The sequence below is a fragment of the Macrobrachium rosenbergii genome, chromosome 28, assembly GCF_040412425.1.
Source record: "Macrobrachium rosenbergii isolate ZJJX-2024 chromosome 28, ASM4041242v1, whole genome shotgun sequence".
NCBI classification, from domain to species: Eukaryota; Metazoa; Arthropoda; class Malacostraca; order Decapoda; family Palaemonidae; genus Macrobrachium; species Macrobrachium rosenbergii.
The window spans coordinates 22,582,433-22,606,572 of NC_089768.1; the positions used below are offsets into that span (position 1 = coordinate 22,582,433).

Below are 24,140 nucleotides of genomic sequence, written 5' to 3' on the forward strand. Positions count from 1 at the left end.
TTATGAGAAATCCTCTTCTTCTTCTTCTTCTTCTTCTTCTTCTTCTTCTTCTTCTTCTTCTTCTTCTTCTTCTTCTTCTTCTTCCTTAACCTGAGAGGGAAGTTTGTCATAATTTTGCAGCTTTCTCAGTAATGAGAAATCCTTCATCCTCTCCCTCCTCCTCCCCCCCTCCCCCTCTTCTTCTTCTTCTTCTTCTTCTTCTTCTTCTTCTTCTTCTTAACCCGAGAAGCAAGTTGATGATAATTCTGCGGCTTTCTCAGTGATGAGAAATCCGGAGAGATTAAGATAAATATATTTTGTCAATGTTTATGAACAAATTGTTCTCCACCGGTGTGAAATGTCGATTTATTATTATAAAGCTTTGCTTTACTTGTGTCAGCATCACTTTTGAGCAATAATCAAAATCAAGAAAAAACAGGTAAATAATATCCCGAAGTTTCTTTGGCGCAATCGAGTTTTCTGTACAGTCGCTATAGCGTATAATCAAGGCCACCGAAAATAGATCTATCTTTGGGTGGTCTCTGTATAATGCTGCATGAACCGCGGCTTGGCGGTGGCCTATCCTATATCGTTGCCAGAAGCACGATTATGGCTAAACTTAACCTTAAATAAAATAAAAACTACTGAGGTTAGATGGCTGCAATTTGGTATGTTTGATGACTAGAGGGTGGATGATCAACACACCAATTTGTAGCCCTCTAGCCTCAGTAGTTTTTAAGATCTGAGGGAGGACAGAAAAAGTGCGGACAGAATAAAGTGCGGACGAGCAGACAAAGCCGGCACAATAGTTTTCTTTTACAGAAAACTAAAAGCGAGCAATTTCCATGTTGCTTTTTTTATTAAATGAATTAAAGTGATCGTTAATATGACTGAATATCGAGAAGTTCCCGTTAAATAGAAAATCTTCATTTTTAATTTGCAATTGCGAAGTTGTTAGTTATGACCACTCGGAAATTTCTATGGAACACGAAGACTCCATTCATTTAAAACCGCTAGTCTACATAAGCTCTCTCTCTCTCTCTCCAGTAAATTTGCACTTAGTCATGTACGTACGTATTTTGTTTGTATGCATACATACGAGCGTACACACTCACATACAGATTTTATATATATATATATATATATATATATATATATATATATATATATATATATATATATTTATATATGTGTATATATATAGTATACATATATATACATATATATTTATACATATATATACAGTATATGTGTGTATGTATGAAATATGCATGTGTGCGTTTGAATACTTATGTATGTGTGTATATGACTGTGCACAATCAATGAACTGCCACGTCACTATGGCATCTTCGAAAAGACTTTAAAACGCCGCACCTCCCCCACCCTTCCCACCTCCCGCCTCCTTCCCACCACCCACCTCCCTCCTCCCACTTCGGGGCCAAACGCCCGTCCCGCGAACTAACCCAAACTTTGTAACGGGATCGAGTCATAGGTCAGGACCGGGCAACGAATGTTCACAAACCACAAACATTCAAGCAGATGAGTCGATTCGCCTCAGAAGACAAAGACCCTACTACTTTTAGACGCTCTAGCTAAGGAAGTGCTTGGGAGGAAAATTGGTTGAGAGGAGTGATATATAATTATTTGCTGGGGAATTTAGGTTCCTCAGAATTTTTTTTTTTTTTTGGTGGGGTGAGGTGGGGGGGTGAGGGTTCACTTTGTTGTTGGGATTAATAACCTCATCTGGAAGGCAATCGCGAAATGAATAAATTTGCTTTTTCAGAAAGAAATCAATCGTTTGGAAATTTTGTTCACTGAGCAAGATAGGTCGTTCTTTGTAATGAATATTTTAGAGTTCTGTCCTCAGTGGAAAATAATTTGTAGACAACTATTCTTCTTAACAACTAATTAAGTCATCATTAGAATTTCCTGTCAGCAACAATAAATTATTAGTGTAAATTATGCTAGAAAAATTGTCTTCTATAAAAAGGTTGCTTAGTAAGTAACACTTTATACAACGTAATTCTGTTCGTTAGAGAAAAGTACTTCCGGAATAAATGTTATTTGCTATGAAAAATTCGTTCATGGAAAAATTGTTGATTGCCATGAAATAATGCTTTGATTTGACAAATAAAAGAATCTCCCCACTTTGGAGGTGATACTTGGCTCTAAGAAAAATTATTATTGAAAACTCTCAAGAAAAACTGATAACAAGAAAATTGCAAGGTAAAAAATTTTTATCATATTTTGCTCTTAAGGAAAATTTTCTTTTACCTGCAAGGATTATTTTTAAAAAATGCAACATTAAAAAAAAATCCGATTTGGAATGCCGCTCGTCCGTAATGGAAAGAGAACTGTAAAGAATTACGTTTCGATTAACTGCTCTTGAAAGAAAACTGTTCACCGGAGTGATAATGAAAACAGATTTTTATCATTTCTCATAAAAATGGTAACCAGTCAAGAGTAAATGAGCAACTGCAATAGTAGAACTGCTGGAATATTAGTGATACATCCAAGAAATTATTAATATGTAAACACAAAGTGAAATTTCCTTTTAAACTCATTCGATTGTCAGATTTCCCAGAACGATATCAATAGATACCAGTTCACTTCAGGTCAGTATGCAGGTATCACTTACAAACGAAAAGTGGTGTGAGATTTGTGAAACAATCCTTGCTTGACACACTTGCGTCATCGCTTGCTGTGATTGTTTAGCTGCATGGGAGTGATTTTTGCATCTCAATAGCTTTGGTCACTGGTGACGGGGTGGCGGTCTCACAATGGCTGCCGTCTTCCTATTCATCTGTCAAGTCGTTAAACTGTGGATTCATTGTTTCAAGATCAGATTAATTTACGTGGAAGACGATGACCGAAAATAGAAAAGGGGGGATGGGGCGGGAAGGGGGAGGGGGAGGGGGGAGGAGAAAGGGATTGCGTGAATTCACCTGACGGGGTCAAGATTGTTAGAAAAGAGAAAAGGAGGAAATGCGATAATCCCAGAGCTTGGCAAAAGATGGAAAGCAACTGTCATTGTTGTGAGAAATACGAGGATTACTTATCTCAGTGAAGTATCTAGGATGGGAAAGGCTGTAATTACAGCAGATGTTACGAGGTCAGCTGAGAGGAGCATGGGTTCCCAGCTCAACTGAACAGCCGTTCATAAAGTGTTAACTTTTTTTATCTGTTATTAGGGAAAAAATACACTCTACATTTTGAATAGTATTACAATCAGAATTTAATCAAAGTTGACTTAACTTTACCAAAAATTAACAAATATAATTTTATCGTACCATTCGGGTTGACAAATATTTTACCATGTACATTTTACAAATAATCTATGTATTTCAATGTTAATATTTTTCTGTAGTTACCCATGTAAGATTTTATCGGAATGCTTCTATTTTTAGTTATCCTTGATTTTATAAACCGTCTAATACCTTTTATTCCTGCTTTGTGGGCTAACCAAATCCCAACTACATAGTCACAAATCAAAATTACAGTAGTGTTCCTGTCCTTTTTTGAATGTGCTTCAAAATCCAATTTTAATATTTTCAATAAACTTTTTGTCTTGGTGTGGCACAATTCATTTAATGAATCACAAAACCAATTAATCAGTTTCTTGGTGCACTTACAGAAATAAATTAAATGCATCACATTTTCTGGCTCTTTGCAGTTTTCACACAGTTTGCAATTTGATATTTTCATCATATACAATCTATCTTTCGTGGCCAGAATTTCATGAACATATCTGTACAAAATTTCTAAGCTGTTAACTGGAAGTAGAATTGGGGACATCTTGCAACAGAGAAAAATAAGGTATGTATAAGAATGGGATCAGTCGTTGAACAGAAATTTGGCTTTAACTGAATTCTAGCAAGAAGAAAAACACAAGGCCTGTCTCAAGCATGCGAGACATCCCAGATAGAGACAGATATGGTGTGCATAGAGTTTAAGTGACCGTGAGAGCTAAAACTTAATTAGCAATCTGGCATTTATGATTTCTCTGAGACTAATTTGGGTTATTCTAGATCTAGACACCAAAAGGTTGAAGCTGGAGAAATAATGATTTTCATTTTCGAACAATAAAGCATGGATGCTTGAGAGTACAGAGAAATAAGTAGAGACCAAGTCTTGGAGAGAATACACTTACAAAAAAAAAAAAAATCCAATCCAGATGTTTTTCAAAATTAGTGCCGATCGATAGAGAAAGTTTCTCAAAGGTTAGTGCAGGCAAACACTGTGAACACCTGAGTGGAGAGGAAAGAAGAGAAAAGGCTATGCAATAATCGACAGAAACCTGAACACGAAAACAGGCGGAATAAATAAGGTCAAAATTCAGATGCAGGAAAGGATAAGTGTGAAGACATACCCACGAAGAGCACCGTTAGAATTATGAAAGGCAATACATGTTGCGCAGTCAACATAAGATGAAAACTGGTTACTTTAAATCTAGACGTGAATTTACAAAAAGAAGTGGATTAAATCCATAAGCAGGAGGCTTCTACCAGGTTCTTACGCTAGACTGTCAAACGCCACGGAGATAACAGGAGCGACGATAGGCGACGCCATTGTCCCGCTGAGAGGGTGACAAAGCATCGGTAACAGAGGGGAGAGACTAAACAATAGATCTTGCGGAGCACAAAGCATAAATCTTTGTTTGCACATAAGAAGGGAACGGCTGCTGAACAGCAGCATTACAGAAAGTTTTAGTTCTTTAAACAGTGCGACGGGACTAGTTCTTCTTCCCCCATTCATCATCTTCATGAAGAGGGTCGAGATATTAATGAAAAAATAAAAAAAAAACATATGGGTCGTTACTGATTCAACTGAGTAACTTTATTTACTAGATCAGTAGGTTTCTTGTCTAAAATAGCAATAGTTCTTTTTTTTTTATTAATAAAACAGTGAATATTTAGATGCCAAAAACAAAAGATTAAGGAAAGAAAGGACGATATCTCCTTGACTTTAACACAATCAGAATTACGAATAAGGAAGTTTGGAGATATTCTGTTGAAGGTTCAAAGGGTTTATGTGGATTCTACATAAAACGACCTTCTCAACCCCAGATGCCACAGAGTTAGAGCAGCTTAGGTTGTAGACTGGATGTCGGCGTCACCAATCCGTGTCAGAACTTCATTGCAGTTAATTAGTAAAGACAGGTGTGAAGTATGGTCATTGACTCCGTGTATGTTACCTGTAGGTTAATGCTATACTACAGGTGAGCTGGAGGAAAGTCTGATGAATAATAATGAAGAGGAGGTGTATAAACTTTTGCATTCATGTATAAATACACCTGCAAGAATCACGTATCCAGTTGAGAGAGAGAGAGAGAGAGAGAGAGAGAGAGAGAGAGAGAGAGAGAGAGAGATGGGATAGGGTAGAAGATTCGATATAGAAGACTGGAGTAGAGAGAGAGAGAGAGAGAGGGGGGGGAGAGATAGAAAAGTGTAGAAGATTCGATACAGAAGACAGTAAGGAGAGAGAGAGCGAGAGAGTATGGGAAAGGGTAGAAGATCCGATACGAAAGAGAGAGAGAGAGAGAAAAAGAGAGAGAGAAAAAGAGATAGAGAGATGGAAAAGGGTAGAAGATTCGATACGGAAAACAGTAAGGAGAGAGAGAGAGAGAGAGAGATGGCAAAGGGTAGAAGATTCGATACAAAAACAGTAAAGAGAGAGAGAGAGAGAGAGAGAGAGAGAGAGAGTAGAAGATCCTATACGGAAGACAGTAAGTAGAGAGAGAGAGAGAGAGAGAGAGAGAGAGAGAGAGAGAGATGGAAAAGGGTATAGAAGATTCTAGACGGGCGGCGATAAAAAGTAGCAGACGAACAATTGTTTTTTTATTTCTATCCATCACGTTAGGCCTGCTGAAGACACACAAGGTCAGGACAGGACGGGACATGCTAATAAAGAAGCAGAAGAATAAAACACAAACAAAGAGAACACGTCAAGCCACTTTGCCCTTTGTTTCAAATTGGAGTCAATAAATAACTTTGACATGTATCATACATTTGTTGCACATGTCGTCGTGGTTATTCATCTGCGTTCTATTTTAAATTATTGAAAACTGGAAAGTAATTAATAAATATCACTCTTATTTGCCCTACAGCGTTATTCATTTCTGCTGTTGCGACATTTCACACTGACCGATTTAACCATAAAGCAGCTTTCCTTTCTGCTTTTACATGTTTATCATGGCAATCATTGTAATTATGCACATTTAATCATTGTAATTATCCACATTTAATCATTGTATTTATCCACATTTCATCATCAATTGTTAAAAATTAATCATTTGTGAAGTTCTGAACAATCCTTATCAACTGTGTGACGACTACGTCAAGCATTCTAAAGAAATAATAAATAATAGTCATCAAAATTCTGTAACAACAGTGATGAAGATTGTATTGATTTTGACGATGTTAATGCATCATCATTCCCAAAATAACAAAATGGGAATATGAAAACGAAGCATGGAGGAAGGAAGATCTTTCTAGAGAATGAAACTGAGGAAACGATTTACGTATACCGAACATATTCCATATATACCATTTTTTTTTTATTTTTACATGAAAATATCACAACGCTTTAATCCAGACAGCCTACGCTTTGACCATTCCCGGAGGCGCGAACAACATACACAAGTGTCCTATGTAAAAAAAATTACTGGCTACCTTTGTTATATTTTATATCCTAATTCACACTTACACATTATAAAACGAAAAAAGATTACTCTCCTTGCAAATAGAAATGCACCTTATGGCAAATCAAATGAAATTAACCGCTTATCATTAGATTCTTATATACCGAGTATATAAATTTTCCTTTATATTCAGACACACATTCTTGCATTACCTACAGTATATCTCTCGTGGCCAAGTGGTACTAATAGCTTCTCTTCCCCATCGAGATTCCCATCATCCCGGGTGGGGAAGCTATTGTCTCTTTATTGCCGTGGGTATTGGGTTAGATTGTTGGTAGTTAGTAGACCGCAGTGGGTTGCAACCAGATTGGAGAAGATCATAAGACTAGGAATTTCAGACCTGCAGAACTTTTTTGGTTAATGGAGGAATCACACCTTCGGGAACCTCCACTTTCACATACGTTAAAAAAAGGACAGTAATATTTTTGACTGCGCAATAGCTGAAATAAACATTAATAAACTATATAAGGTGGGAAGGACATTCATCAGTTTTCCTCCGTTGCACATTAAAATTTTTGTATTTGCATTACCCCATTTTGACCAATACTTGTTTAAAGCAAAATATAGCGTGTTCTTTTATAATTCGAATTGTCCGTCTGATATTTTATTTTCACTTTTTATTTTTTTTTAAACATAACGATAAAGTACAACTATTCACTTTCATAATGATATCAAAATAAAAATCTGATTATGAAAGCTATCTCTCCGCATCAGTCAAAGGAAGATATCATGAAAAGGGTCCTCGGTAATCATAAAAAATTTTTTAATTTTTTTTTTTTTACATTTTACTGTGGAATGCTTAGTATAAATAGCAATAAGCCATATATCACTGGAAAGCCAAATTATCACAATTTAGTTTGGTGAATTATTCATATGATTATACGTTATTATTAGCAAAAACATTTTTCTGGAAAGTATGAACATTTTTGTTTTTAGATAAATTAAACCCACCTTTTGATTTTCAATTTGTATTTTTTTTTTTTGGAAAACATTGCAGCAAAGTACAGCAATTCGACTTTAAAATGAAACCAAAATCCGTATGCCACTATGAAAGCTGACTTTGCACGGACTAATCAAAGAAAACTCTCCCCAAATGCATATAAAGTCAGTGAGAGTTTGCTGTATTGTGGTATTAACCAAATACATACTCACACACACACACACACACACACACACACACACACACACATATATATATATATATATATATATATATATATATATATATATATATATATATATATATATATATATATAAGCGAATACCAGTTCAGTACTGAACTTCCGCCTGTCATTTTCCTGTGGTATTCGCTTACATACGGAAGTCACGTACATTTACTGTGATTTTTAAGCATATATTAAGAGGCTCAGTATTGGCAATCGTTCCCAAAGTTTGAAGAAACCGAGAGGTTAAGAGGTCATTGTTACTGCTAAAAATTAGACATGTATGTGGTAAAAAGTAACTAGTCGAATCTCTCTCTATATATATATATATATATATATATATATATATATATATATATATATATATATATATATATATATATATATATATATATATATATATATGTGTGTGTGTGTGTGTGTGTGTGTGTGTGTGTGAACATAGAGAAAGAGAGGCAGAGAGGGATGCGTGTGATAGTTCCTCAACGGGTCAATCCGTATCAACGGATCAAATCTACGATGAGCTTCGCAGGTAGGTAACCTTGGGTGGAAGATGGTTATGACAATGGGCGCCTGGGCTGGTAAGTAATGCATAAGGTGGGCCCAGCCCTTCACGACAACGACGGCAAAGAAGTTGAGGAAGGTTGGCAGCAAGAAGAGGTGGATGGGTATACTGTATACTCCTTGGTTGAACTTTCCCTCCCTCTCTACCTCTCTGACCCAGCCCCTTCCCATCACCCCACAGACTATCGTCTTCAACTCTCTCTCTCTCTCTCTCTCTGACTCAACCACCTTCCCATCATCCCACAGACTATCGTCTTCATCTCTCTTTCTCTCTCTCTCTGACTCAACCACTTTCCCATCACCCGGAAGAATATCGTCTTCAACTCTCTCTCTCTCTCTCTCTCTCTCAACCACCTTCCTATCATCCCACAGACTATCGTCTTCAACTCTCTCTCTCTCTCTCCTCCCATCACCCCACAGACTATCGTCTACAACTCTCTCTCTCTCTCTCTCTCTCTGACTCAACCCCCTTCCCATCACCCCACAGACTATCGTCTTCAACTCTCTCTCTCTCTCTCTCTCTCTCTCTCTCAACCCTGTTCCCATCACCCCACAGACTATCTCTCTCAACTCCCTCTCTCTCAACCACCTTCCCATCATCCCACAGACTATCGTCTACAACTCTCTCTCTCTCTCTCTCTCTCTCTCTCTCTCTCAACCCCCTTCCCATCACCCCACAGACTATCGTCTACAACTCTCTCTCTCTCTCTCTCTCTCTCTCTCTCTCTCTCTCTCTCTCTCTCTCTCTCTCAACCACCTTCCCATCATCCCACAGACTATCGTCTTCAACTTTCTCTCTCTCCCTAGGGTGATCATTTCATTGTATTTGTAATCAGGCCTACGAGTAATCAAGATGTAATTAAGACACTGATATTGCCGAATTTCTAGGTTAGAACCATCTGGAGTGTTATACAATCTGCTGGATAGGAGGCCTGGAAAATTAGGGTAACTGGAAGTAGCTTTAATTTCAAAGGTCACGGCGCGTTATCTTATGCCTTGTTCATTGTGTCGTAACATTTCTGAGACGGTGAGAATACATTTAGCTACCCGAACTGTTAATTATAATCAAATTGGGACCAAACTCACTAAAATATCCAATTAATAAGACGTATTCAAACGCAAAGAAACATTGATCTGATAGGACTACTCTCTAGCTCATGGGACTAATAATGTACGGGCGAACGTTCTAAACCTCGTGAAGCTGAATAGTCTTGGCAACACAGTGCACGAACTTGCAACCAGCTCATCCCAGACAATGATATAAATTGCCATTGCATCAATAACATATTTCCCATAATGCTTCGATATAACACTATCCCTACGAGGCCAGAAATGACATTTACCTGGAGAAGTATCAGGCACAGGGTCTTTCTTAGACCATGATCTGGCAGGTCTGTTAGTAACAAGAGAACAACAGGTCTGCCCTCGGTCTACGTAAAGAGAGGGAATGGTCAGAAGGTAAGGAAGGGGAAAAAGTCCATCTCCGTTTGATCTTTACGTGCAATGTGACAGGCACGATAAGTATCGGACAGATTCTCATATTGTTCTGGGAACATGTCCGGTCATTAACCTTCGGTAAACCTTGAAGGGCAAGCAGGTAGGTGAGCTGAATGCCCTACATAAGGCAAAAGAATAAAAAAATAAATAAGAGCTATGGAAAAGAATCATGTATGCGTCCGTGGTCATAGGAAACGGAGAGCCGGTTAGAAGATCCTGTTGTTTGATATTCCATTTTGTGTAAGCATCAGAACCAATAGAAAGGGGATGAGAGGTTTGTCGTAACTTGTCGTGGAAGGATAAGCTCTTTTTAAATCATAATCATTAAGAGAACAAATAATAATGAGTTATACATAAGAATAAAAATGTCAAAAAAGTAGAATTAATCAGGTGTGGGGTAGGGGATTTAATGCGGTCAAAAACTCTTAGGAAAACCTAAGTTTGTGGTCAAATTAACTTTAAAAAAACGAAAGTAAAACTCAGTTCCCCAACCCGTTAACGTAGCACGCAAAAGCCATTTGCATTTCCGAAAAACCTCTTCAAGGGCAATGCACTCTAAGGGCAGAAGTTCACTGAACTTCAGAAGCAAATAGCGCATCGCCTACTCAAGCTGTGAACGTTTTAAATGTTAATGGAAAGTGTCTCAATAACATGAATGGGAAGAATTCGGATGGTCGAAGACCTAAAGTAACAAAAAGGGAAAGGAAAATACTTATTGTTCTTGTTGTTAAGCGGAATCGTGTGCGTGTGTGTGTGTGTGTGTGTGTGTGTGAATGTACTCGAGATTCTCCTGGTAGACAAGGGAATTATCCTTCGTCCCTTAACATTGCGTGAACTGTGAACGGTGAACGGGGAAGTTCAAGGACGTTCGCGTTGTCTATAAATCGCAGCTCATTTGTTCTCAACGACCATTGCAGGTACGAATAGATGACATACCAACGTCAATCTCAGGCGATAAATCAAGCGGTATCCTTCGTCACATTCTTTTTTTCCTATCGGCCTACTTTCCCGCGTTTTAAAACGGCCGTTCAATGGTCGTGCAAATTATGATAGAGTGATTTAGTGCGTAATGCGATCGTTTTCTCTCCACAAGTTCACAACGCTTCCAGGACGCCGGAAAATCAACGCGCGAGCTCGGGGAGAGAGTATGATAACCTCTAGAATCATGAAGAACCGACAACAAAGAGCAAAGCTAACGGCCTTCCCGCGCGTCGCTTACCAGAGACACGCGGGTGGAGTCCTCGACCTCTCTCTCTCTCTCTCTCTCTCTCTCTCTCTCTCTCTCTCTCTCTCATCCTCACCCCGCCTCATACTCCCATAACCTTTGCTGTTCACCCTGGAAGATGAGTTCTTTGCCAAGCGCATTGCATGTTGCAGGTGATATTTGATTTTTCGAAGAAAACGGACAGCTGGTCGGATTTCCTGGAAAAGTTATGTGCAGGAAATAGGTAATGAACAGGTGGATTAAGATGAAAATGTATGAAACTGTGCCCTGTCCAGTTCGATAAATTCAATTCCTAATCAGACAATCTGTTTTAGGAACGACTTGTGCCCCTGGTTCGACCTCGAAGGCCCATCTGTTACGACCTTCACCCTCCCTCTCTCTATCCCCCTTCACTACATCAGCCCCATCTGGAATGAAATGTAGCCATGTCCTTGTGGATCGCGAAATTTCCGTCCTGTGCTATAGGCCTATAGTGCTCACTGGCTTTGAAACTATGGTCTAGAGATGTAAAAAAAAATTCCATCTTTCGGTTTTGAAAGGAGCTGGCGAAAGCGCTCGTCCGTGTGGCTGTCCACGTAGACCGTACTTAGAAATTATTCAGAGCAATGTGTGGAATATTGACCGAGTAAGATTGGTAATGGCAGATTCATCAGATTAGGGTTATTGATGAGATGTTGCCATTTGCAAGGCGTCACCCCTCATTCTCTTTACCAGGGCCTTTGTTTGTTGTTAAATTTTTCTTGAAAGGTTAAACCGTGTTTAGATCTACACATTCTCAGGAATGCGAGCTTTATGACCAATCTTAAATTCATGCTTTTGAAGATGGTTTTGTCCCAGTCTGTCATTTGCTTCAATCTGATGTTGCTGTTCCTTCTTTTATGAAATCCAGACGCCATCATCAACGCAAGCAAGAATAATTGTGAAAAGAATGTTTTAACAGCAAAATGAGTCATACCTTTTGATATCCTCAAGTAAATAAACTTAAGTTAATCAGTTACATTTCAAAATAAAGCAATTATGGGTGAAATTTTATATATTCTTCACGACAAACTGAAATCACATGAGTACTTAAAAATTGCAGAGAGAAAGGAAGAAACTACCTGTCAGACATCATGTCAATGGATACGTATATCTGCTGCTACTACTACTACTACTACTACTACTACTGCTACTACTACTACTACTACTACTACTACACCACCTTAGTTCTTACCGCTACTATTTTTATGTGGTAGTAGAAACAGACTTCACCGTTGCTTCTAATACAATTGTCTATCGAATATTTTTTAATGTTCTTGTGTATCCCAAGGTCGAGTTACTCCTTATGTACATTTGCTGGGTAATTACTCATGTGTATTATATTATACTACTGTAAGAACAAACCAATCTTAACATTAACCATAATTCAATATCATGACTTAGAGATACGACTCAAGACTTATACTTCTTCCTGTTTTCCTTCTTGAAAGGATTGAATTAAAGCCAGTTCGTCGAATCATCGCTATTATATTTATATACTTCTCGAGATCCTTTCTCTCTGCCAAAAAGTGGTCACTCCTTATCAAGGGTTACACCCGCCTGGCCACCCTCTCCCACACCTACTCCGTGGAGATTAGCAATCCTTGTGTTTCTCAGTTGGATGAATTTTTATTTCTTTCTATTTTCAAGCTTTGGAATTTTCCCATTTCTCCTGGATTTCAGATTTGTAAGATTCCCTGCTCTTTAAGGCACAAGGTATGCATGGGAGTTCAGTATGTCTGTCCCATTCGCCTTTCTTTGAAAAAAGAGTAGATGATCTATAGCAAAACATTTAATCAACTATAACTGTAGTTTATCAATCGGGGAACGTTTCGGAACTCTGACAGAGGCGTAGAATTTTCAAGCACAAGGAAGGTATAGTTAGTGATCAAGATTACCATTCACCTTCTTTTACTGGAGATGTACCTGGAGTCCAGCCTCACGCATAGATTTCAAAGCCCTGGTTCAAGCTGACAAACTGCCTCTATCGAACAGTTTCACTGCACACACCACCAGCGCTGGGTGAGCCGGGCGAGAGACATGCCGGTATCCGATAAACAATTAGCAATCACCGTCAATATTGGGCCCCGTCGGCTTTCCCTATATTGCATACTTGCTAACAATTATTGATATAGTTTCATTAGCCTCTCACAATATAGCAACACAAGTCTGTGCCCTTTTAACAAGCAACAATTACGGCGCCTTTCAAAGAGATAGGGAACATCAATTAGATGATTATGCGGGGCTCAATTGCCGTCCACCCCTCACCCCCATTCCTTCCCCACCCCACCGTCCCTCCCCCCACCAACACACTCCCAAAACAAACATTCAAACAGATGGCGGTCAATAACAATTATTCCATATGGATGATAAATAAAACGAAAAAAGAAAAAACCGAAAAAATAAAAACATGGCCGAATATCTGTTTTCTTCGTCCATGTGTGATACGACCACCAAAGCTTCATCGCTTGGAACTATGTAACCTATGATTTCACACTTTTTGAATCTCGGATATCAAGGAGAAACAAAAATACCATCTCCAATTTTAACCCCGTGTTTGTCGCAAATTCATTAGTAGCTGATAAAAGTCGACTCCAAAACGAATAACATAAAAATTACCTCATTATGTGAAAGTTTAAAACTAGGCGTTTGATTCTGACCGACATCAAACATTCGTTTTTCTTCTGATAAACAACGCGCTGAAAAATATGTTTGTTTAAATTTTACGCGCAGTTATTGTTGTACCGAGAACCAGCATCACCCAAAGACTATGGGATATGTATTTTTAAAACACGCTGTGGTTCCCGTAATCTCCACTTAAGCTTATAGGATACGTAGGATCTACCATTCTCAGAAGGGAAACGGTTATACTGTACTTTCCTTCCAGACTCCGAATCGAGAAACGAAATTTTCAGTTTTCTCCGTTGCTCGTCTTCTATGGAAAGATTTATTCGGCTTTACAAAAATTACCATAAAAGGAACTTGAGTTCGCGTGGATACCAACTAGCAAAATTCCACATCACTCACTTCGAAAGCTAAAGGAAGATAATTGTGTAACTGTGGGTTTGAGTTGGGTGCAGAAATTCTTTTTGTTAAAATGACTTCTTAGAGAGTGGCCTCAGGGAAAAGAAGCTTGCAATGGTGTTTGATATATGCACGTTTCCAGAAGGCCTGCGATCTCTCTCTGGTTGTGTGTTGTTGAGTTGAAGGCTAAAACAGTGTTGCCAAATATACCAACCTCCTCACAACCTCTTCATGTTGTTACATACAGACTGCTAGACGAAAGTCCATGATGAATGAGTAGACTAATCTAACTGCAATGGCAGTTCCATGTAAATTGTGCCATTCAGCAGCTGACTCGAGTCATTTTTTGATAATGTATAGTAATGATATAATTTTCTCATTCACATTTAAGTTAATATATTATCACTATAAGCAAGGAAAAAAAATAACGTGTTGATACTTTGTCTGCTTATCGCAAAATTGGAAGAAGAAAATGGGAAAACTAAAGAAAACATTGTGAGTGATTTAGATAAGGGTGAAACGATCCATTAAAAAAAACTGGGAAAGCTTAAACAACTTTAGAGTGATTTAGAAAAAAAGGTGAAAAGTTCCATAAAAAAACTGGGAAAACTTAAACAATTTTAGAGTGATTTAGAAAAAAGGTGAAACGATCCATCAAAAAAAAAAAAAAAACTGGGAAAACTAATACAACTTCAGAGTGATTTAGAAAAAAGTGAAACGTTTCAGTTAAGATAAAGCAGAAAATTTGCAAGTCGAGCCAATTATGAAAGAAATAACCTAAAAGGAGTGGTGGGGTTTTTAAGGATGGAGGAGGTACTGTCTATCATTATAAAGAAAATAACCATATGCTGAATTTACAGATGCTGGCAAAAGCCAGCGATTGAATTCACATGAATGAACAGTTCCCCTTCCTTCCTTCTTCCTGCCTTCCTTCCTTCCTTCTTCCTGCCTTCCTTCCTTCCTTCTTCCTGCCTTCCTTCCTTCCTTCCTTCCTTTCTTCCCTCCTTCCTTCCTTTCTTCCCTCCTTCCTTCCTTCCTTCCTTCCTTCCTCCTTCCTTCCTTCCTTCCTTCCCTTCCTTCCTTCCTTATCCTCCATTATCCTTAAGGGTTTGGCTAAAAAGAGCAAGAGCAACAATGCGTGCAATAGCTTTCAACTGGATGGATGTTCTGTGGCCTTGGCATTCTTCCCGCTAGGCTAGTTGGAAATCGGCTTAATATTTCCCCGTCTGAGAGCATTCTAAAGCTGGAAAATAAGTATGAATGAGGATCTCACAGAAAGAGCAATGGTCATTTGGACGGGGGAAGCTTGAGGTGCCTGTTAAGCAACAGCCGCCTGAGGAAAGGGTAAAGTCTGCACGACGCGAATGAACGATTAGAATAGAATGGATAGAGATTTGTCGATGGAATATGGAAAGTAATTCTTGTATTTCCACAATGGTCCCGTGGATGAGGTATACAAAAAGTCCTCGCGTGAAAATAAAAGGAGGTACCAAGACTTTTAGCTTTTATTCCCAAGTCATCTTCAGGGTACTTTTTTTTATGGAAAGTAATGTGATGCATTGTATACACTGTTGCCTGCTAAAACCAAATCAGCATCAAAAAATGGTGTAAAAATGAGAAGAGAGTTAAAAAAAGTTTTAGTATTTTAATCATAACAGCTCTCCTAGGGCTGGCCCTGAGAGGATTAGGACTTTTTACGAGAGAAGAACCAATTGAGAACGGGAGATTGTGGAATCCGAGAGAGAGAGAGAGAGAGAGAGAGAGAGAGAGAGCACGTAAACTTAAAGGGCATGTTATCCCTGTGGTCATTTAATACATTTATGGTTTTACAGATCAAGGAAACTAAGGAATAACATGTAAGACCTTTGCACATGTTTGCTACGTAAGACACGAGCATATAGAGAAAAGATATAATACTTGGAGTCTGAAAATCAAAAAGACTGGTTAGTAATACCGAGACGAAGCGGTAGCTACCGAAAAGGTTTGAAAGAACAGAACAGAAACGAAAATACCAGAAGATTACGAAAGTCAATGCTAGGTTTCTGTGCGAACGACCAAAGGGCAGAGGTTAGAACTTAGCAAATGTTTTATACTTTTGTGTATTCTAAGTCAAAGCAGAATAGATAAAGAGCTGTCTCACACTTTACGAGAGGCAAATAAAACAGAGTGAAGCTTTTCAGATATCACAAGTTAAAAGGAGAGTTTTAAATGAGAGGAAAGTCTAAATTTATGAAGTAATAATGGAGCCAGGAGAAATTTTTAGAAATCTCGTGTAAGTTCTAGAGTGCATACAAATTATATATATATATATATATATATATATATATATATATATATATATATATATATATATATATATATATATATATATAATAGGAGGGAAAAACAGAAAGAAATATATATATATATTATATATAAAGGAGGGAAAACAGAAAGAAATGTTGCCGAGCACAGCTGATAAATGTGATTAAAAATGTGCTGAAAAGGTTTGGATATGAAGAAAGAATGGGAAAGAGTACCGGGAATGTTATAAAATCATAATGACTATTATTGTTTAAGGCTTTGAGACCTAGAAGAAAAAAGGTGGATGTTAAAATCTTAGATTAGAATTAGTTGCAGCATCATGAATCACACTAAAGCAAAAAAAAAATAATAAAATAAATAAAAATATTAATAAATAAAAGTAAAAATAAAATAAAAACACATGATTCAATCCACCTGATTACATCCACTCCAGATAAGAACATTGTAAGAATGTGCGACGCATCGTAAAGACTATGGAATTTTTTACACAATGATTTCCATTACTAATCCAGCAGGCAGTGGACGAATAAAGCAACGATTGCGTCAGTGTACTTATTTATGTGCCTGTGACTGAATGTATGTATATATGTATCTGCCTTTAAGCGCTCTTGTACAGTAAATCATATCAATAATGTTTACCTTTCCAGTATTAACAACCTTTTCCCAGGGACCGCACTCCTTCAGCCAGGAGAGAGAGAGAGAGAGAGAGAGAGAGAGAGAGAGAGAGAGAGAGAGAGAAAGGCGCTCTGGGAGGTGGTTTCCATAATCCCTCGCAAGAAAAATCAATAGCACAATCATCTTCGGTGATCTTGATCGAGAATTACATTAGGTATTAGATTGGATATGACGTGTGTGTGTTTGTATGTGTATGTGTGTGTGTGTTTGTCTTTGTGACGCTACCTAAGAAGGCGTCAAATTTTTCCCTCTTTCCCTCTCTTCCTTTCTTCGTCTAAAATTAATTGGATTTTTTTTTTTTACAGATTATTGTCGTTTTTACCCCCCGCAGGTGTCAGTCATGACTGTTGTAGCTTTGCGTCGATATTGTTGGCGATATTTGTACTGCTGTTATTGTTCAATTTCTTATTACTCTCCTGACTTCCTGAGTCGTTGATGCTTATCCCTTTATTACCCACCACAAACACGTTCGTCTTCTTCCTGCCTTGTCTCGTCTTCGGCCCTAAGAAGGAGTGCGCAAAGATGTCAGGAAGGATTTCATGCTCAGGAATCTTGATATTTATTTTTTCTAGTATAAATCAGCTCACTTAAACGATTAGCTAACAAAACAAAATCCAAAGTTCCGCAGGTACGTTAGCCACACTCATCTGTGATTTAACAATATCAGATATTCATTTTACCAAAATATCCGTAAGTGACTTTGTTAAAACGTCATCAAGAACGATCTACTTCATCCAGAGTAAAAGTTAAGTATACCTTAGTTTTACCAGACCACTGAGCTGATTAACAGCTTTCCTAGGGCTGGCCCGAAGGATTAGACTTATTTTACGTAGCCAAGAACCAATTGGTTACTTAGCAACGGGACCTACAGCTTATTGTGGAATCCGAACCACATTATAACGAGAAATGAAGCTGGTAGATTGTTGCCAGATGCTCACAGGCATAGATTTACTGGCATAGTTCATATTCTGTGTTAAAATGATTACCGAACTGTATCAGTGAGAACTTTACAGTGAAAACCGACACAGTTCTGCAGCCATCTTAATACCAAACTGTATCAGTGACTACTGCATTCACTGATACAGCCTGCAGCCATCTTAATACAAAACTGTATCAGTGAGAATTGTATTCACTGATATAGTTTTGCAGCATTTATTACAGAACTTTATCAGTGAGAACTGCATTCACTGATACAGTCTTGCAACCATTAATACAAAACTGTATCAGTGAAAACTGCATTCACTGATATAGTTTTGCAACCATCTGAATAAAAAAACGTTATCAGTGAGAACAGTATTCACTGATACAGTTTTGCAACCGTGTTATCACAAAAATGTATCAGTGAGAACTGTATTCATTGATACAGTTTTGTAAACAAAACAAAAAAAAACGTTATCAGTGAGAACAGTATTCACTGATAAAAGAACTGTATTCATTGATACAGTTTTGTAAACAAAACAAAAAAAACGTTATCATGAGAACAGTATTCACTGTTTTGCAACCATCACAAAAATGTAATTGATACAGTTTTGTAAACAAAACAAAAAAACGTTATCAGTGAGAACAGTATTCACTGATACAGTTTTGCAAACCGTGTTATCACAAAAAATGTATCAGTGAGAACTGTATTCATTGATACAGTTTTGTAAACAAAACAAAAAAAACGTTATCAGTGAGAACACAACCGTGTTATCACAAAAATGTATCAGTGAGAACTGTATTCATTGATACAGTTTTGTAAACAAAACAAAAAAAAACGTTATCAGTGAGAACAGTATTCACTGATACAGTTTTGCAACCATGTTATCACAAAACTGTACCAGTGAGATCTGTCTTCGCTAATACAATATGCAACCATCTTAATACAAAACTGTTTGATAAACATCTTAATACAAAACTGTATCAGCGAGAACTGTATTTACTGATACATTTTTGCCACCATCTTAATATAGAATATGAAAATCCTCGATATAAGACTGAATTATATTTGAATGAGTATTCATTGTGTTCCTTGATCGAGTCCTTTGGACCATTCTCGTGGAGTTAGTGTAATGAATTTGAGAAACAAATCACCCCTTTTATAATCTAGCAAGATAGAACAGTGAGCTTGAAAGAGTTTGTATATCTAGAAAGAGCTGGCTGTGATGAAAGAATGTTACTTCAATCACAGGAATACTGCTATCGGTTATTAAAGTTTACAACTCAATTTGCATATGCAGTTTCGTACGGCTGAATGAATTCCTGATATAGGAGAAATACACCGTTATTGAAATGTCAGACTGTTTGACCATTTTGTATCCCATGACTAAAGAATATAACTGGTAACTCTAAAACTGTGTTTTACAAATATTCCGTCTATCAACCCAAGTTTCGGCAGACTGGTATATCTCTCCCTTTGCATCTAAATAATAATAATAATAATAATAATAATAATAATAATAATAATAATAATAATAATAATAATGACTCGATAATAATAATGTATCGATGGAGAGTTTTTTGCCCGGATGCACTGCCATTTGACTCGAGGTATACAGACCGGCGCGCGCGCGCGCGTGTGTGTGTGTGTGTGTGTGTGTGCGTCTGTGTGTTGGGTTGCTGCAAGAGAGATACAGGTGACGCTTCGGATCTTTTTTTTCTCCCAATATGTTTCTATTGCGTTCCAGTCTGGAAATTGGCTAAGTTATTCAAGGATAAAGTACAGAGAAAATAATAAGCATATGTGTAATAGCAGTATAATTTCGTACTACGCTTATAATATCAAAATATATATTTTTTCATCCAAGTATACGAGAGAGAGAGAGAGAGAGAGAGAGAGAGAGAGAGAGAGAGAGAGAGAGAGAGAGAGAGATAAATCTTACGAGCATAGCAAATGGAACATCAAAAATAATATAAAAAAAAAAAAATCAAATTACCTGCAAAATAATTACCTTTCGGGAAAGACCTCCGAGAAGAGAGAAAGCAACGAGAGAAATGAGAGAAAGAGAGAAAGAGAGAGACGAATAAACAGGCGGAATATTAACCTCAATAACGAAAGAAGAAAGCGGAGCGCATACCACGTCTAATGTGTACCGGCAACATGAGAGGAGACCCTCTGGTCAGCTTCAATAGAGCACCTGAGGGAACTCCCTTCTGCTTAATAATTCAGTTTCCATTTCCTATAGGCCCAGGGTCACACCGCACCAGCAGCAGCAGCAGCAGCAGTAGCGCTACTGAAAAGGACGCCTCTGTTATGGCTGAGGCTGGTAATAGAGCTGCTATACTGCGCTACCAAGAGGGAAGGAAGGAAGGTCCTATACTCTTGCGCTGCCGCTGTCATTTCTACGGTGTCTCTAAAAGGCAGAGCCTGCGCTACTGCGGTTTTGAATACTGCTCTAACTAGTAGTAGGATAGTAGTAGTAACAGTACTGCTGTTACTAGTAGCAGTAGTAACCGTACTGCTCTTACTAGTAGTAGTATAGCAATAGTAACAGTATTGTACTACTCTTACTAGCAGTATTTGTAGGGCAAGAAGCTATCAAGAATGGCTCATGAAGTCTTATTACTAAGAAATAGCACTGTCATTACTATCAGTTGCCATTGCTAATATTGTTGTTACCTAAAGCAGTAATATGATACTTCTACTGATGACATTTTTCGTAAATATAAGTAACAATCTTTAATGCAATTTAGTTTAGTTCAAATGAACGCTGCGACCGCTCTATTGTCACCGCTATGCATCTTCCCTTAGCTTTGTCGTTGCGACTCAAAACCAGATAATATTGACGTATTCCTAGACGCGAATTCTAAGTTACTTTCTTGTCTAAATCATGCGATTAAGGCTGCTACTTCGGCTTGTTATCTAAACGTTACCACTCCCAGGTGCTAGTACTAAACACCGCATGGTAAATGTAAAGTAGACGGCCGCACGAAGATATCGTTTATTAATATAATTTGTCTACCACACAATATAAAAATGGGTGTGTATAATACTTTGATCCCCGAGGGGCTAGTACTAAACACGGCGTCCCAAGGAGCTTCCGCCATGCTTAGTACTAGCACCTCGGAGTAGGTGATGCTTAGATAACAAGCCAAAATAGCACCGAATTAAGGAACTAAACCTCATCGTCTCGATTTCAGCGATTCACATTCAATGATCTCATCATATTTTTTTCCCTCATACTACAAAAGCTATGATTTTATTATTAATTTTTCACTTAAAATGTATTTCATGTAATAAATGTTATAATTTGTTTGTAATTGTTGCAATATGTAATACATTTCCTAATCATACGTATTCGCCGTATCTTTAATGTTTTATTGGATTATATTGACAGAAAATTAAAACCCAACTGCTATTATTGCTATCACTACTACTGTTGCTTTACCACTATTATCATTACTGCTACCGCTACCACTGTTATTATCATCATCATTATCATTATTCATTGGTGTTGTGGCTTTTCACTGCATTACATAAACAGCACAATAAATGCCAACTACTGTTACTGCTATCACTACTATCACTACTGCTATTACTGTTACCACCACCACTTCAATTAATGTTACCTCTGCCATTATTATTATCATCATCATTATAATTATTCATTGGTGTTGCGGCTTTTCACTGCATAACATAAACAACCCAATAAATGCCAGCTACCATTACTGCTATTACTACTACTATTACTGCTACCGCTACTACTGGTATTACCGCTACTTCTAATACTATTATTATCATCATCATCATTATCAATAATCGTTGGCGTTGTGGATGTAACAGCATTATATAAAATGCACAATAAATGCCAGCTGCCATTACTGCTATCACTACTACTATTACTGATACCACTACTACTACAGTTAATGCTACATTTACCACTATTATTATCATCATCATTATCATTATTCGTTGGTGTTGTGGCTTTTCACTGAATTACAAAAACAGCGCAGTAAATCGCCACCTACTGTTACTGCGATCATTACTACTATTACCGCCATCACTACTACTACTACAATCACTACTATTACAGCTACTTCTGCAATTATCATTATCATTGTTCACTGGTGTTATGGTTTTTCACTGCATTACATAAACAGCGCAGTAAATCGCCAACTACTGTTGTTGCAATCATTACTACTACTACCGCCATCACTACTACTACTACTATTACAGCTACTTCTACCATTATTATTGTCATCATTATCATTATTCACTGGTGTTGTGGTTTTCACTGCATTACATAAACAGCACAATAAATGACCAACTACTGTCACCGGAATCATTACTACTATTACCGCCATCACTACTACCACAGCTACTACCTTTACCGCTACTTCTCCCATTATCATCATCACCATCATCATCATTACCAATGTTCGTTGGCGTTGTGGCTTTTCACTGTATTCCATAAACAGCACAATAAATCGTCAACTACTGTTACTGCAATCACTACTACTATTACCTACCACAACTACTACTATCACCGCTACTTCTCCCACTATCATCATCATTATCAATATTCGTTGGAGCTGTGGCTTTTCACTGTATTCCATAAACAGCACAATAAATCGCCAACTTCTGTTACTGCAATCACTACTTCTGTTACCGCTATCACTACTGCCACAGCTACTACCTTTACCGCTACTTCTCCCACTATCATCATCACCATCATCATCATTATCAATGTTCGTTGGCGTTGTGGCTGACAGCATACCGCTGTGGCTGGCTGGAACCCGAAGAATAGCCTTTATGGAAAACGCTTTTCGAGTAAAGAGGTTTTATGAGAGAGAAGCCCGGTGGGAGGTCGGCAGTCAATGGGGGATGCCCCTTTGGGGAAAAGCCCAATTACTTCGGGGGATACAATGGTTGGAGGACAATGACCCAACGGGAGGAACTTATCAATCGGGAAATCTGTTGAGGATTCCACCCCTGAGGAAGTGCTTGCCCTGGGATGCTAAGTGGCGCGGAGACAAGTATTATCGGCGTCGTCTTCTGCAATTTGTTTTATGAGACTTTGCGCAATCTGCAAATGATTGGAATGAATTCAAAATGTATTTATTTAATGCAATGAAGACAATGATTACTTGCACAATCTACAAATGACTGGAATGAATTCAAAATGTATTTATTTAATGCAGTGAAGGCAATGATCACTTGTACAACCTACAAATGACTGGCATAAATTCAAAATTCGTTATTTTATTTAATGCAGTGAAGACAATGATCACTTGCACAATCTACAAATGATTGGAATGAATTCAAAATTCGTTATTTTATTTAATGCAGAGAAAACAATGATTATTAGTGTCATGTTCAAATGATTGGAATGAATTCAAAATTCAAAATGTTCGTTTTATTAGGCTTTGTATATCTACACACTGACTGGAAATGAATTTAAAATTCTTTTTTTTTCATTGATTTATTTTAATTCATTAAGAAAAATATTTATACCCTTTTCTTGCTAAGCTGGTTAATAACACTAGTCATTTTCTCAGCTGGATTCAGTGAAGGTCCACATAGTAACATGACCACGCAGACATATATATAATATATATATATATATATATATATATATATATATATATATATATATATATATATATATATATATATATATATATATATATATATATATATATATATTATATATTATACAAATGCAATATCTCCTGTAATCAGACCATCACCTACCGTAGATTGCTATCATTGTTTACTTATTATTTTACCAAATAACATTTTCGTTCTTCGAAGAATAATTAGGTTTCATTCCTAAATCTCCGCCATTTCCGAGCTATTGATTGTTACAGCAACTTTCGATTTCACTCCGTAAATATACGAGTCGATAATAATAATAATAATAATAATAATAATAATAATAATAATAATAATAATAATAATAATAATAATAATGCGTAGGTTATAAAGATGGTGTGAAACTGCATTTTTTTAGGTGAGGTTTCATGCTTGATATGTTATGTGAAGTAATAATAATAATAATAATAGTCTAT

The 24,140-nt window shown here is 37.3% G+C and overlaps 1 protein-coding gene across 1 annotated transcript; it reads right to left on the reverse strand.

Annotated features, from left to right (window-relative positions):
• Window positions 1–22,844, reverse strand: LOC136853939 (uncharacterized). The gene is made up of 3 exons (XM_067129835.1): window positions 22,599–22,844; window positions 9,906–10,022; window positions 1–90 (listed from the first exon to the last, which is right to left on the reverse strand). Exons 1-3 carry the CDS (start codon window positions 22,842–22,844, stop codon window positions 1–3), a joined length of 453 nt encoding a protein of 150 aa, XP_066985936.1.
• Window positions 22,845–24,140: the final 1,296 nt, after the last annotated feature.